Source organism: Dunckerocampus dactyliophorus, chromosome 4, assembly GCF_027744805.1.
Source record: "Dunckerocampus dactyliophorus isolate RoL2022-P2 chromosome 4, RoL_Ddac_1.1, whole genome shotgun sequence".
Taxonomy (NCBI): Eukaryota; Metazoa; Chordata; class Actinopteri; order Syngnathiformes; family Syngnathidae; genus Dunckerocampus; species Dunckerocampus dactyliophorus.
The window spans coordinates 9262355-9277630 of NC_072822.1; the positions used below are offsets into that span (position 1 = coordinate 9262355).

At 40.3% G+C, this 15276-nt stretch overlaps 2 protein-coding genes and 1 long non-coding RNA gene across 5 annotated transcripts in view; 2 read left to right on the top strand and 1 right to left on the bottom strand.

Moving 5' to 3' along the window:
* The first annotated feature begins 85 nt into the window (after positions 1-85).
* On the top strand, positions 86-10241 carry si:dkeyp-117b11.1 (B-cell linker protein). Of its 2 annotated transcripts, XM_054774899.1 has the most exons (19): positions 86-230; positions 3862-3887; positions 3962-3993; positions 4081-4118; positions 5296-5392; positions 5457-5527; positions 5596-5647; positions 5728-5832; positions 6919-6947; positions 7131-7167; positions 7281-7353; positions 7569-7599; positions 7729-7765; positions 7861-7951; positions 8072-8109; positions 8887-8930; positions 9007-9075; positions 9648-9806; positions 9904-10241. In XM_054774899.1, the coding sequence occupies exons 1-19, from the start codon at positions 222-224 to the stop codon at positions 10018-10020; spliced, it is 1155 nt and encodes a 384-aa protein (XP_054630874.1). In that variant the 5' UTR covers positions 86-221; the 3' UTR covers positions 10021-10241. The 2 variants fall into 2 exon arrangements, with proteins under 2 accessions (XP_054630874.1, XP_054630875.1); XM_054774900.1 differs by lacking the exon at positions 5728-5832.
* On the bottom strand, positions 585-1559 carry LOC129180426 (uncharacterized). Its single transcript, XR_008570149.1, has 3 exons — positions 1355-1559; positions 860-918; positions 585-775 (listed from the first exon to the last, which is right to left on the bottom strand). It is a non-coding gene; the product is annotated as an uncharacterized LOC129180426 (long non-coding RNA).
* A 3073-nt stretch (positions 10242-13314) lies between the features above and the next one.
* cltcl1 (clathrin, heavy chain-like 1) overlaps positions 13315-15276 on the top strand; it is a 35438-nt gene continuing 33476 nt past the window's right edge. Inside the window, exon 1 of one of the 2 annotated variants that reach the window (XM_054774201.1) lies at positions 13315-13678. In XM_054774201.1, the coding sequence (XP_054630176.1) occupies positions 13637-13678 (42 nt within the window). In that variant the 5' untranslated portion in view covers positions 13315-13636. The remainder of the gene's footprint in view (positions 13679-15276) is intronic. The other variant, XM_054774202.1, reaches the window with a different exon arrangement.

The window sequence follows — 15276 nt, forward strand, 5'->3', positions numbered from 1 at the left end:
TTAGTTAATATATAACTGCTGGCTGTATTACTGACACAGAGGCTGCCGATAAAGAGACTGCAGGGAGAGGAAATGCAAATGGAACCATAGCCCTGAACTGTCCATCATGTTTCTCTGTCTATATAGAGTGTGCTCTTAATCCTTAAACCATTTGCAGCCTGGACACCAAACAAAGACACTGATTTCCTCCTCACTTGAGAGACCTAAATTGAACCCAAATCATGAAAACGGTAATGTATATTTGTTGTCCGATAGGTGGATTTATATCCCTTTAGCCGAAGTGAGCAGGAGCTTTGCTGTTTTATCGAGCATAATTAATATACGGTAATCACAGTGGGATTAAATACATTTTGGTGTGCCTTATACAATATTGCTTTAATTCACAGTCAAAATGTTTCCTTTTCAGCTATTTGTTTTTCTGCTTGTCAAGTTTACCAAATGGCTCAAAATATGTGAAATTGTGAATTACGTAGAAGTTATCCTGTCACATTTAAGAAAAAAAGGTGCAGTGCAATAATTTCCTTAACTATGTTAAATACTTATTATATACAGTATTATAAAGTTTTTAACTACTAACATCGCCTACTAATGTTTTTAATATTCTAAACTGGAAACACTACTGTGGTCGCTATAAAGCATACGTGCATGTCTCTCTTGTATGCAAAGAGAATGATTTGAATGCGGCAGATTTTCCCTTTATTTCCTTTTCCTCCTTCCATAGTAGAGACAACGTTGTGTGCTGTTGTGTTTCCCTTCAGCGAACCTCATCAACGTTCTAAAAATCAAACCAGACATTTAATTTTAAGTACAAAACATACAACAATAATGAGGATAATCCACAACAAAAAAGGGAGTTGACCTTATTTCCTCTGTTTTTCAAAAACGTTCCTTCCTGGTCTTACTTTGGTTATGTCATCACTTACAGGAGACACAAAGAGCACATTGTCACTGCAACCTTGACAAAAAAGTACTACTTTACCCCTCTTTGCCTATCATTTATCAACAGCGTGTGACATGGCGTGTGTGTATATACAAGCGCGTTCGCACATAAGATGTGTTTCACCTTCTCTCACCTTCCATAATCAATTACTCTCCCTTCATAACAAGATACACCTCAGGATTTGCGTGGGAAATCTAACACTGGACTGGAAGTTAATACACTTCCTGATTCTGTATTTTTACCTTTTGCCACTCAGATATCTACTATATCATTATGACACGATGTAATAAAAAACAGCTTTTTGGCATGTAGGTAGCACCTGATGGTTGTTTTGGAGACTTTGTGACCCCAAGATGGTACCATTTGTTGCAATTCTTTAACAGAGAGCTTTGGAGGATTTTTTAGTTCTCTTACCATCCTCCTCACTCAGCCTGGTGGCAAAATTCACTTGCGTCCTTGTCCAGGCTTGTTTACCGCTGTTCCAGTGGTTTTAAACTCGTTAATGATTCCTCTGACAGTAGATATGGGCAGGTGCAGGTGAGCGGCTATTTTCTTGTAGCCATTGCCTGACTTGTGAAGGTCGATGCACATCTGCCTTACTTGAATGGTGTGTTCTTTGTTTTTCTTTCCCATGTGGAAGAGTGGATAAGAGAAATGGCTTCTGTGTCACATCACACTTATACCCCAAAGAAACAGGAAGTGATGAATTACTAATTAAATGTTCCTCGATACTCTGATCATCTTTGTAAAGTACTGTAGAAATGACAGAAATACTTCAATTACATTTATTTCCTAGGAATTGTTAGGGGTGCCCATAATTGTGGGATAGGTCATTTTATGAAAAATAAATATTTCTTACTCTGGGATTTTTTTATTTTCTTAAAATTCACTTGAGATGAAGGTTATATTTTTCTCCAATTTTCAGTATGGTCCTATATTTTTTAGAACAAAAAAAAAAAAATTAGACGCTAAAGAACAAATCTTAACCAGGGGTGCCAATAATTATGGAAGGCGCTATATGTATGCATATACAGGGTGGGCCAATAAAATGTTACCACTATATAATCATACACAAGTTTTTGAAATGAGAAATTCAAAAATCGTATTAACAGATTTGTAACAAAAACGTCAAATTAACATTTGATACCAAAGGTTTCCCACTTTGTCTCTTGTTTTCTACACAGTTCAATAATTGATGACATGTTCAATCCACGTTCCTCTTCTGTGGATTACAGCTGCAACACGCACATTGAAGTTTGTGATGGCATTGCCACACATTCTGTGGGGATACCTGAAGGAGAGCGTGTACTGCAACAACCCACAGACCAATGAGGCCCTGGAGACCAACATCTGTCAGGAAATTCGGAGAATCCCTCTTGAGGAGAATCCCTCATTGGCAATGTTGCAGCGTGTTGCAGCTGTAATCCACAGAAGGGGAGCGTGGATTGAACATGTCATCGATTACTGTACTGTGTGGAAAACAAGAGACAAAGTGGGAAACCTTTGTCTGAATAAATGAGTTTTTAAATGAGATTTAAAAACTGATAGCTCTGTTATACACCGTAGCACAGGTGGAAGGGAGTTCCACTGCTTGGGGGCAAAGGCATCAAAAGAGCATTTTTTGTATCTCATCCTCGAGACTCGGGATTATGAGCGCTGGGCCCTGGGGTGGTGAGGGACAGTTAAAAGTTCAGCCAAGTATGCCGGAGCAAGACCATTTACGGCCTTGAAAACAAACAGGAGGACTTTAAAATGGATTCTAAAACGTATCGGGGAGCCAACGGGAGAGAAAGACAACCGACCTGATATGGCCGTGTTTTGGAGCATTAGCGAGAAGGCGAGCAGCTGCGTTTTGCACCAACTGAAGCCTGCAGAGGAGGGACTGACCTACCCCAGTATAGAGGGCTTTATAATAATCAAGGTCCGCTCTTGACAAAAAGGGTTTCACCTTTGCCAGGAGTGTTAAAATTGGGTGCATTGTGAGGTGAATCAGGGCTAAAAACAATGTACTCTGTTTTACCTTCATTTAAATGAAGGAAGTTCTGCCACAGCCATTGCTTGGTGTTATGCAGACATCTATGGAGGGGATCTAGTCACTCAGCATGACTAGTAGGTAGAGCTGAACATCATCAGCATAAAAATAAAAATGGACATTGTGCTTGCAGATGATTGGTTCTCATGGTAGCATGTCGAGTGAAAATAGGATAGGCCCAAGGATTGAACCCTGCAGCATGCCAGAAGAGAGGGGAGTGACTGTGGAGGAAAAAAATCTTGAAAATGTCCTGTTAGTGAGATATGAGGTGAACCATTGAAGCACAATGTAGCGTTCCACGCGGGAGAATGTCGTTGTGCACTTTCAATAACGCAGCTTCTGTGCTGTGGTGAGCCCTAAACTTGTTAGCAATATCATGGATGGACAGATATGGCTGAAGATGTGAAAGGGCAAGTTTCTCCATGACCTTGGACAGGAAGGGCATATGTGAAATTGGCCGGAAGTTGGAGAGGATTGATGGGTCAAGGTTAGGCTTTTTAGACTACAGCCTACAGGGCAGTGGGGACAACACCCAGCCTGAAGCAGGTGTTAATTCAAAGAACAAGGCTGAGATCGATGATATCCATAACCGTCATTATCCTTGCAGGGACAGTGTCTGGAGGGCCGTTGGTGGGGTTTAGCTGTTGGACTGATTTTTTAAGAAGCGATGGCTATTGCTAGAGATGATGTTAGATATTTAGTTGTTGTTATATTTATGATTATCTACTGAACATACTGAAATCTCTCATGTCTTGCCTGGGTTTGATTTTATTTTGTGATTTAAGTGATTCAGTTCATTATGACATTTTGCAGAGCTGCTGGAAATGTGAATTTCTCTTGGAAATTAATAAAGCATCTATCGATCTCTTTTCTTTTCTTTATGAAACAGAGCTTCTTTGGCAAGCTGAAGAACATGTAAGTCTACAGACCTGAAATAAAACACAATTCTCGTATGAGGCTTTGAGCTCGTCTTCTTCTTCGTCCCACAGCGGCCCTCCTCCGGCGCCACCTAGAAGGACAGGTGATGTCATTACCTTCCTCCTAGAAAATATACTGCTTTATTTACAGCACATGTGTACACCTATGCGCATCTTTGTGTCCCCACCAGGCCACAGTGACAACATTGGGTGGAAACAGCCTGCGTTTGTGAGTTTACACAAGCAAATAATTACATAATATATACATGAATGTGTTTGATGCAAGCCTGGCATCAGGGAGCAGGTCAAAGTTCAGCGTGACAAGGACAGAAATTAGTTTTTAACCAACAAAACGTGTCGAGTCATACCTCAAATTAAATCTCCTGGCGAGGGATTTCCAGATATGAAATATTTAAAAATATTTTTAAATATTGAAACAATCACCGAAAACGTGTTTTTTGGTTGAAAATCTCATTACTGTTAATCGCTTAGTAACTGTTCACTGTCAACTTTTGACAGGTCAAGGCTTTATACACAAAAATAAATTCAATATTGAATCCGATATTAATGTTAGTTTGCTTTAAGTTTTCTAAACTCATGTCCAGGTCAAAGTTCATTACTTAAGCGGTGACACTACAAACCATCGAGTCAGAAGTCAAAGTAAAGGCTTTGATGAGGCTTTCTAGATCTGTGATTACTTTGTGAATGTGCCCTAATATGATGACGCAATCACCAAAAACCCATTTTTACGAGACAATGCACATGCAGCTTATTCAATGTCCTTGACATCATGACGATGAACATGTCAAAGCTTTCAGGCAAAGTGTGGAAAAAAATGTCTGTTTTACAGGCTTTACACACAAATAATTACATAATAGTGTGTTTGCTGCAAACTTCAAAAAGTTAGTGTCTCTGGTCAAAGGTCAAAAATCTATTTGCAACAAACCACTTTGAGACATAGCTCCAATTCAATCCCTGATGAGGGCTGTTGTTATTTTGCCACTATGCCCTTACGTGATGACGCAATCACCAAAAAGGATTTGTTTTAATTAGAATCTGCACTGCTTATTTAACGTTCTTTGGCATCATAACGATTGACTATTGACACATTTTTTGCTGAAAAACATCACAAATCAACACAGAAACGTTTACCATAAACCGATTAGGTTTACTGACATCGTTTTGACAGGCTTTACGGTAAAGGTCGAGCGAATCAACAGGGTCATACGTGCAAATGACTAAATGCATTTATTTTGAAACCATTTTTGCCAAACTTTGTGGACATGAAGTCGGTCAACATCTGCTGCTACGTGCATCAAATGCATTCCATTCACGCATATGATGTAAGAAACAATTAATTGAATGCGTGCACCTTTACGAGTCATTTTGCATGTGATCAATGGCAGGAGGAGGAAGAGGAAGGGGACATGTATGAAGCCCCTCCTTGCGAGCGTCCAGCTGTCAACGTCCCACAGAGACAAGTGGAAGAAAATGTTTATATGGGTAGGAAGAATCCTACGCAAACTGACAGGATCAACACGAACTGTTGATGTGTTTAATTCTGCAGAAAGAGCAACCAGAGTTTCCGTTCCTCAAAGAATGGCCGCACCACCATCAAGGCTTGGTGTCAAACCCCAGGTAAATACAACACACTGTCTGTTGGATGTCTGTTTGGAACTCAATCTGCAATGCCTTCTGTACACTAGAAGCCTCAACAACATCCCAAAGAGCCCTGCTTTGATCCCAACACCAAGAAGCGTGAGTCAGTATGCAGTCTGCATGGAAGCAATGTATGTTCTAAATATGTTGCATCCTCTCTCTCCGCTCTTGCTGGTTAGCACCTGAGGTAGACAGAAATGAGAAGCCTGGCAGGAAAAAGATGACGCCTCCTCCGGCAGTGCGACATGCTCCAACTCCCTTTCTTACATCTAACATGGAGGAAGGTGCACTCCTTTATTGCATCTTACACCAGGCGTGTCCAAACTGCGGCACCGGGGGGCATGTGTTGCCCGTGGCTGTTTTTTATCAGCCTAAGGCACATTCTAAAAATGCAATTTAGCAAAACTAAAAAACAACAACAACAACAACAACAGAAAAATGGAAACATTTGAAAAAAATATTGAGAAAAAAATGTCCAACAGTCTAGTGGTGCATGTCTTTGCTGCCTGGTGGTGGGATGTGTCCTTCAGGACAGTGTCTGTTTTTTGCAGACAACGGGAGGTGAAAAGGCTAAGTAGGGTTGTGTTTGTTATTTTTTTCCACAAACTTTTATCACCCTTGGCATGGCCTTTTTGTCCGCTGAAGAGCTGCTGCCATAATAAAAACTAAGATGAAAACCAAAAGTTGGTATCTTTTTCCAAGAATAACGTAGTAATATTATGAGGACAAATAACATTATTTTAGTAGCAGAAAGTTGAAATATTAAAGAAAAAAAGACATTATTTTTTTAAATATTAAAAAAAAAATAAACAAAACAACAATAAAGCTATCATTTTTGGATGAATTTTTGGATAACTTGGGCAGAAGTTATAATATGATGAGAATAAAGTCATAATATATATAAAAAAAATGAACATTTGAAAAAAGTTTAAATAGTTGACACCCCACAAAAAAAATGTAGAAAATTTAATGAAAAAAATTTGCAAAAACAGCTGTAATAGGACGAGAATACAGTAAAGTCCAAATATCAAGAGAAAAAAAGTCCTATTGTAATGAGACAAAAAGGAGATGCGATGTGGTTTCCGTCACTGGACACTGGACCAGCTCTACACCCTAGCAAGGATACTGGAGGGTACATGGGAGTTTCTATATAGTCTATGTAGTCCACTCATAAAGACATTTTCATACACTTCACGAGTGAGTGAGCGCAGCACACATTATTCCTGAACCATGTAATGATGGCGCCACCTTGTGTCGCTGTGCAAGCACCTGGTGAGGACTCGAAAGCGACGGTGCACCGTAATGACACTAATCAGAATAATAATATATTACATTGTGCAAGGGGTGATTTACGTTTTTCTGTATTTCAGATGTTTATCTAGATCCAAATGAAGAACAGGTAAATTAATTTCAACTTATTTCTATATTTATTCTGTTGATTTTGCACTCAGTCAGAACATGCAAAGAGTATAGGTACAATACTAAGTAAGTTCAACTCTTCTACATCTACATTATAAGTTACCATACATACTGTAAACTAGAGCGCCATTCCCTGTCATCAAACTGTGCTCTCATGTTTCAGGGGGATAATGACGACCTCTATTTAGAACCAGCAGCTGGTAGGGTGCATAAATGTGGACATGATTATGCTGATGCATTGTTTGTATAGTTAGCATGAACAGTGCGCCAGTTGAAATATATTCATTTCATTCCTTCTTCATGTCCCCTTCAGCTTGCCCTCCGGCCCCCCAAGGCCCGATAAGAATGTCTTCGTCTACGAAGACATCACTCACCCCTTCACCTGTGTATGTACCCATCTACCAGATACACTCACTGGCCACAACATTAAGTACACTTACATAATACAGTTAGTTAGTTTAATAGTATGTTTATTATTGTACAGTAGTTGTGCTTTTTTCTTACATTTTCAAGAGTATCCGATGTTGTGACTGGTCAATGTTTTCAGATGAATATTTGACATTCCCTGCACATGTAACTTTAACATACCATCACTGCGCAGAACGAAGCCTCCAGTTCCCAGAGCAAAGTCGGTAAGTGTTCACATCCATGTTCTCTCTTCCTTCCAACGTAAGGACTTCATTCATTAATTCCCAATCATTAGTTACACAACATTACTTCCTGTTGTGTTCACAACATTACAATAATTAGATCTTTTTCAGAATTCCTTCCTGCCCTCATTGATAGAGGCAAAGACAGGTAGAAGCAACGTTCCTCATAATAACACATTTATACCTTTATACCATAATACACTGTACAAAGTTCATTCATATCATCATATTTGCACATTTCAGCTCCTACCTTTGAAGCAAGACCTGACACCTATTCCTCCAAACCGCCCCCACCTAAGCCAGGTTTTAAGCCCCCTCTGCCAGCCATGCTCAGGTAGGAGACGCAGTAAAGTGTACATACTTTTCAATTTATATCGGCTTCATTTTGCATGCCTCATCAAAGTATTCATGCTAGAAACTGTGATTGATTACGACATTCCTGTCTGCATTTCAGCCCTCCAAATCCTCATGTGACGGATATGAAGCATGCAAGTAAGCACATTTATTGAATTCCGAAAAAGATGATCACTTTTGATAGATTGTTTTCAATAACAAATTCCCTATTTTTAAAAATACGCTGCAACTGCCTGCTTGGAGTACAATCCGTTCCGTGATGGTAGTTGACTTTTAAATTATTCTCATTTCAAAACCCCTAGAAAACAAATCATCAATGACGCAGACACAGGCATATTTTGACAAATTGTACAATTTAATATGTTTGAGTTTGGAGGTTCCACTATAATAACCAAATCAATTATTAAAGGGACTGTTTGCATCTGGCTCAAGATAAAAGAACACCACCACCGGCTAGCCTATGTTATCAATGATGGTTTAAAAGACTGAACAAATAAACATTTTTCGCAATTAAACTGCATAAAAATTGTCGTACACTTAAATTCGGGCCAAATGAGACGACTGGCGTTCACTCACCGCTGTCTCTTAGACATGTACATGTGCGTCGTGCGTGCGCACACACAAGCACAGTCTCAGAGAAGCGACCATTAATTTTCAGTCATTCTGTTACGATAGGCTGTAAACTCAATGATGGCTAATGATAGAGGCTAAACTTTGCCAAATCGTCAAATCATTAGCTGACAACAAGCATAACTACTGTAATGTGCGTGTGTGTGGAAAAGGTCGGGATATCATACTTGAAGCCCTTTCAAAAGTTAGCGCCCTCTGGGCACCCTCTTTAATAATGAATATGTTATATAAAAAATATATAAATAATAACGCATACATTATTGTATTCTTTTTCTCTCTAATGAGACCCCGGTGGAGTAACCAGAGTAAACGAAGAGTCAGAGAATGAGGTAAAACAAAAGTAATAAATGATAATAATTGTGTCCAATCGGAGACATCTATATTTATGTTTATATGACACGATAGGACCCAGAATGGTTTGCAGGGGATTGTAACAGGAAGACAGCAGAAGATCTCTTACTGAGAGTCAATATGGTAAGACACCTTCTCTTCCTATTACAAGTTTACTGAACGTAACCATGTTTTGATGAAAAGAAGTAAACACACAGTCATTACTGTGTAAATAGCTGGCAACACAAGTGAGCGCACCTCACAGGGATTGTGTCCCAATTGTGTCCAACGTGTCAAGTGTGAGCATCATTGTTTTTTAGCACTGCCTTAATCCTCTTGGACATGGAGTTCGCCAGAGCTGCAGCAGTTGTTAGCGGAATCTTTAGAATGTCGCAGTACATGTTGACATTCTCTCAATGAACCGCAGATCCCCAGTGCTGATGGCATTCATGCATCCTACCACCATCATGCTTGGCTTTCGGGAAGACGCATTTATCTCAGTACTCACTTGTGTTGCCAGCTGTTTAGACAATAATGGGTGTGTGTTGAGTCATTTTCAGTGGATTATAAATCTATGCTGCTATACAAGCTGTACACTGACTACTCTAAAGTATATCCAAGTTGAATCCCTTGAGAGGATGTGAGGGGTTCCCTCACCCATAAGCAACTTTTTCTTGTCGTGATTAGCTGTCCCATACTCTGCGTCCATGTTGTAGGACGGCACTTTCCTCATCCGACACAGCTCGGCCCAGAACGCCCGCCAACCTTTCACCCTGGCTGTGCTCTACCAGCAGAAGGTCTATAACATTCCCGTCCGCTTCCTGGAGGAGATGCAAGGCTTTGCTCTGGGAAAAGACGGCAAGAAAAGCGAAGAAGTATGCTTGAACAGAATTAAATTAGGGCGAGCCCGTGGAATAATTCTACCCGAAGAAAGCACTCTCAGAGATAAATGCAGCTTCTCCCCTCTTGCAGGTTTTCAACAGCCTGGATGAGATGGTTATGCACCACAAGCTGTGCCAGCTTTATCTCATAGACAGCAAGAGTCAAGCCAAGCACGCTGTCTATTTAACTCAGCCGGCACGCCGTTAGAGCATCTCAGAGGCGTGACATGCAATCAGATGACGTGTCACATGAAAAATGCATAAGAGGCGTCACTCGCAGGCCATATTATTACCTACACCTCCACAATATTATCCAATTGAATATAAGAACTTCATGAAATGGTGTATTTTGATTTTGCAAAGCTTCTGTATCATTGGACTGTTCCTGTTCCTAATGAAGTGTCTTATGAATAAAGATAATTGCGCTTACTGTGTAACTGACAAGCTATCATGAATTTCGTCACCACTGCAAACAACAAAAACAGCAATAAACATTGTTATTCTACATGTTTCCACAGAAACAATCCTTTCATTCACTCTTTGTATCCAACAATACAATTATTCTTGAGTCAACACATCCAAGATCTTTATTACATTTAATCCCGAGCGAGATGAGTCACTGCGGGTAAATAAACAGTTGGCAAATAAACAGATGTAAATCAGAGCGAGGGAGTTTAGACAGCCAAAGAGGTCAGGAAGTGATGTTGTAAATAAACACACAAGCAGATAAGTCGGCTTCATTAAATTATGCAGTCCACATTCGGTAACACTGAAGCAGCTATTGACGCGTTATGTTCCACTCTGTTTCGTGGAATAGCACAGTTCAACGTCTCTTTAAGAGTGTGTTGTGTACCTTCTGTAGTAGCTGGTATAAATGAACACTTAAATGACTTCCTGGAAGCGCTGCTATTTGGCAGGCGGGTGTGAGAAATTCTGCTGGGATGACGTACTGTACAGTATATTCCCCCGAAACACAGCCCCATAACATCCTGTTATCACTATTGATAAAATATATACTGAATATAGCAGGACCGTCACCATATAAATTGTATATATTGTTACAGTTTGAGTTTTTAACCCTGTAAAAGTACAAACGTGTGCCAGTAACATGTCTACTTCCACCCTTAAAAGCTGACAGTACACTTAATTAATTCCTTACTCACACACAGCATAGTTTCCAGTAGAAGAACTTGAAACTTCATTATGCTGCTCTGGTGCCTCACACACAGTGGCCTCTTTGATCAGATCTGCTGTGTTTACATCCTGTGGGCCGTTCTGACTCTATTTCAGCCTGTGTTAAAGTGTTGCTCAGACCAGACAGCTAATTGCATCTAAATGATGTTGACTTTCATTCATTCTTTTTTTTAATCTATCACTTATCCTGCTGGAGCCTATCACAGGCGCAAGGCTCTTTTTTAATGAATGGGGGGTACCAAACCCTAAGGTAGGCGAAATAGCATGAAAGTATAATACTGTTAAACCATTTTAAATATGTTTCAGAGGTCCCACAGTTGTGTATTTGGAGTGTGTTGGCCCAAAATCTAGCCTTGGTGGCCGAAGGCAGGGGTGCCCAAGCATTGTCCTTTGAGGGCTGCATAATGAAAAATCACCGGATAGACGGGCCAGTTTGACATTTAACATTTTGTAAACCAACCCATGTAGATATGCTTCGAAGTTTTCAAGAAAAAACACCCTACATGGGGCATGGCATGGCATGGTTCAGGTGGTAGCATGGTCGCCTCCCAACCTGAAGGTTGCGGGTTCGATCCTCCGTCCTCCTGTGATTGTGTCGAAGTGTCCATGGGCAAGATACTGAACCCTCAGTTGCTCCTGATGCTTTGAGTGCCTTGGAGGTGGAAAAGCGCTACTATACAAGTGAAAGACCATTTACATCTCAGCTTTGTGATATAGGTGGTAAAGCCTATTATTCTTAGGAATATTTTCTCCTTGAATTACTCATTTTTGCTCGTTTTTCTATATCTTTTGTTGTTTTTTTTCAAATATTTCAACATTTGTGTCTTCTTGTAATATTATAATTTTTTCCCAATCTAATTGTCCAAGATTTGCAACTTCATTCTTTGTTTTCTTTTGTCTCTCACAATATTACGACTTTAGAAAACATCTTTTTTTTAATATTTCGACTTTATTCTTCTGAAAGTTACATATTTTTTCAAATACTATTATGACTTTACACTCATAAAAGTAAGCCATTTTTTCAATGTATTTTAAATTTTTTTTTCTTGTAATTATGATTTTATTCTCCTAACTTTTGACTTTATTATCGTAAAACAACTGCTGTTTTTTCCATTTTTGCTGTTGTTTTCTTGTTTAATTGTATTTTTAGAATGTGCCATGGGCCGATTAGAAAATAACTGCTGGTCACACTTGGCCCCTAAGCCGAACTTTGGAAACCCCTGGCACAACGCTACGTTCACACTCGTCATTTTTGGTCTGGTTAAAACACACGTAGTCCATTGCACTGCTAGTACGGTTAGTTTGGTCAATTGTAAATGCAGTCCACTGAAGCCAGGACTGGACAAAACAGGCGGGCCGAGACCCAGATGGACTTTATTCCTGAGCGAGGCAAGCGTGAAAGCCGACGGCACCAAATGATGATGATGTTGTCACCAAATGCAAGCGAAACCAGGTGATAGCTTGCAAAACAAAACAGAAATCTGAGTGAAAATCAGCAAAAATGAGAGTTAAATGTAAGCCCAGAAGTAAGTGTACATACAGTAGTTCAACATACCTGGACTTTTTCAACAAAGAGGATGTTTCACTCAAAAGTCTTCCGACACGTCTCCTTTTATTTTTGGTCCAGACCAAAGTACTGGACTACAAGTGTGAATGCATGTCCACAGGTGTCAATATAAGTATGAGTCGTTGTTTGTCTATATATATCCTGAGTGGTGACCAATCCAGGGTGAAACCCCGCCTGTCACCCAAAGTCAGCTGGGATAGGCTCCAGCTACCCTAATGAGGAAAAACTTATGGATGGATGCAATTAATGACAAAACTCCAAAATAGCTACTGTATCTAACAGAAGCTGCAAATCAGGGCAAAAAGATTGCGCAATGTTTTATTCAGTGGTCGCTTGTTGCGAGGCAGAAGTCAGGTCGCATTAATTTGTGCCCTTTAGGCTAATGAAAAAAGATAAGTAGCCTAAAAGCCACGGCCATTTTAGGCAGAAAGGGACAGGACAGGAAGTGTTTTGACTGACAAGTTTTACATGAATTTGTTTAAAAACATAACTATAATGATTTTGAGACAGGTCTACCGTATATATACAAATCAATAGATATTCCATATTGTCATATAATTGTCTTTGGAATGTCTGTGAGTAAAGTTAGTAAGGAGGAGGGGGCACTGCGGCGGAGGGATACACACCGCACATCTGACCTTCTTGCGTTGACAGCCGTGAGAAACCCCCTCCCCAAAACTTCTGACAGTGTCTCTTTGTGAGTTTAATTTTAGGACTGCCTCCGACTGTATATTTTATTCTAATGTAACACAAAGAGGAAGCTGTCACACACACACACAAAAACACGACTGCTGGGTGTGCGCAAGTGGACTAGTTTTCTCAGCGGAGGTGCTTATTGTGCCTCCGCACTGTCGTGGAGTCTGTGAATGGGAACAGCAGTAACGGTGTTAGAGAGTGAGACTCAAACCACCTCTCTCTCTTACTTCCTCCAAGGCCATCTTATTCCACTTTTGAGGACGTTGTCTTTGGGGACATTAACAAGTGCACATCCAAATCCTCCTTATCGTCCCCCCTTTCCCCTTTCCTTCCTATAGAGGACCCTTGTAGCAGAGACACGTCCAGAATGGCTCAGATACTGCCCATACGATTCCAGGAACATCTGCAGGTAAGGAGAAAAGCTTCATGAAATGTTTTTCTCACGCCTTTTTTTGCTGCAGTTCCTCGCCCTTGTATCCGCACACAGGCGGCACATGGCGCATTTAAATGGGAATGTGAAAAGAGAGCTGCGGGCTGTTGCTCAATATAGCCACAGGCCTGCTTTAGCCAAGGATGACTTGGAGAAATTGAACACTATGCAGATCCACAACGTCTTTTTTACCTGCATCATGTGTTGGCAATGGTAGAAAAACACCACTGTCATTTGCACTGCAGGCGCCAGTGCAGTCACTTGCTGTGTTTTGACACTTGCCGGCGAGACATGAATGGTCCTCAAAGCTGTGCGGCTTCCATGTTGTTCCCATGTCCTGCAGCAGCATTTTACTAGCTTGGAACCGCCAGCCCCAACATAGGGATCTTGGGATAAACCATTTCTTGTATCTCAAAGAGATGTTATGTCCATTCCTTTCCGATACCGCTTGTCCTCATAAGGCTCACAGGTGTCCTGCAGCAAATCTCAGCAGACTTTGGGTGAGAGGCAGGGTATACACCCCGGATTGGTCACTGGTCAATCACAGGACACATGTTTTTGGGATGTGGGAGGAAGTACCCAGAGAAAACCCATGCACACTTACATTTATCAGCGAAATCAGCCGCCATATTTAAATAGTTGGGACTGAGTTGGGATATGTTGGGGTGGTTACGGTATTTCCTCCAATAAACAAGAAAAAAAGTCTTGGAATGTGGATGAGTTATGACGTAAGATGCAGCCCCCTGAATTGCAAGGCAGATTTTGTTTACTATTCTTTTCCTTTCTCAGATGATCCCTCTGTCCCAAGTAAACAGTTGCCAAGCAAACAGCACAGTGACAGCGGCTGTTGCATCCAAATACATTTACCCCATGAATGCAATCAGGAAGAAAAATTGTCCCTCGTTTATTGCGTTTAATTGGTTCCAGAGCCGACCGACTGTGATAAGTGCATTTCTGCGAAGTAGGATCTAATTTTAATAAATTGAATATTTTCGTAGTTACAGCATAAAATACCTGTTTCTGGCCTTCTAAAAACTGTTTTAACATTATCAGAGCCCTGTAGACATAATGTTAAAATAACACCTCTACAGTCACCTTTACACTTTTATTACCCAATGTAGCAGGCATAATAATAGAAAAAAAGCCATCTTAAAGGTAAATCAGACATGATAGACTCACATGTTAGCATCAACATGGTACTTCCTGGTGGCTGTTGTCTCATCAGTGTAATGTTACTGACACCTAGAGACCAGTGTAGAATACTGCTCTACTGCTGTTTATGGTTAAGAACAGACTCCCAATGCACTTCAATTGGTTTATTAGCTCATTCAATCCCAGCCATTTTTCAAAAGACAACACTTTCAGGCCATTTTAGACGATTTTGACTGATTTTTCAAGGCACATAGAATATCGTGTTCCATGGCTACATAAACATGGAACCTACCAAACGCAAGATTAGACTCTCGTCTTTCATCAGAAAAAAAGGTTTGTTTCTACCCTTTTCCGTTCTTTAGTAATCAGCAGTAGAACATAGGTACGTTTCAGGGAAATATCAATTCCTAACGAGAAAAGGGAGA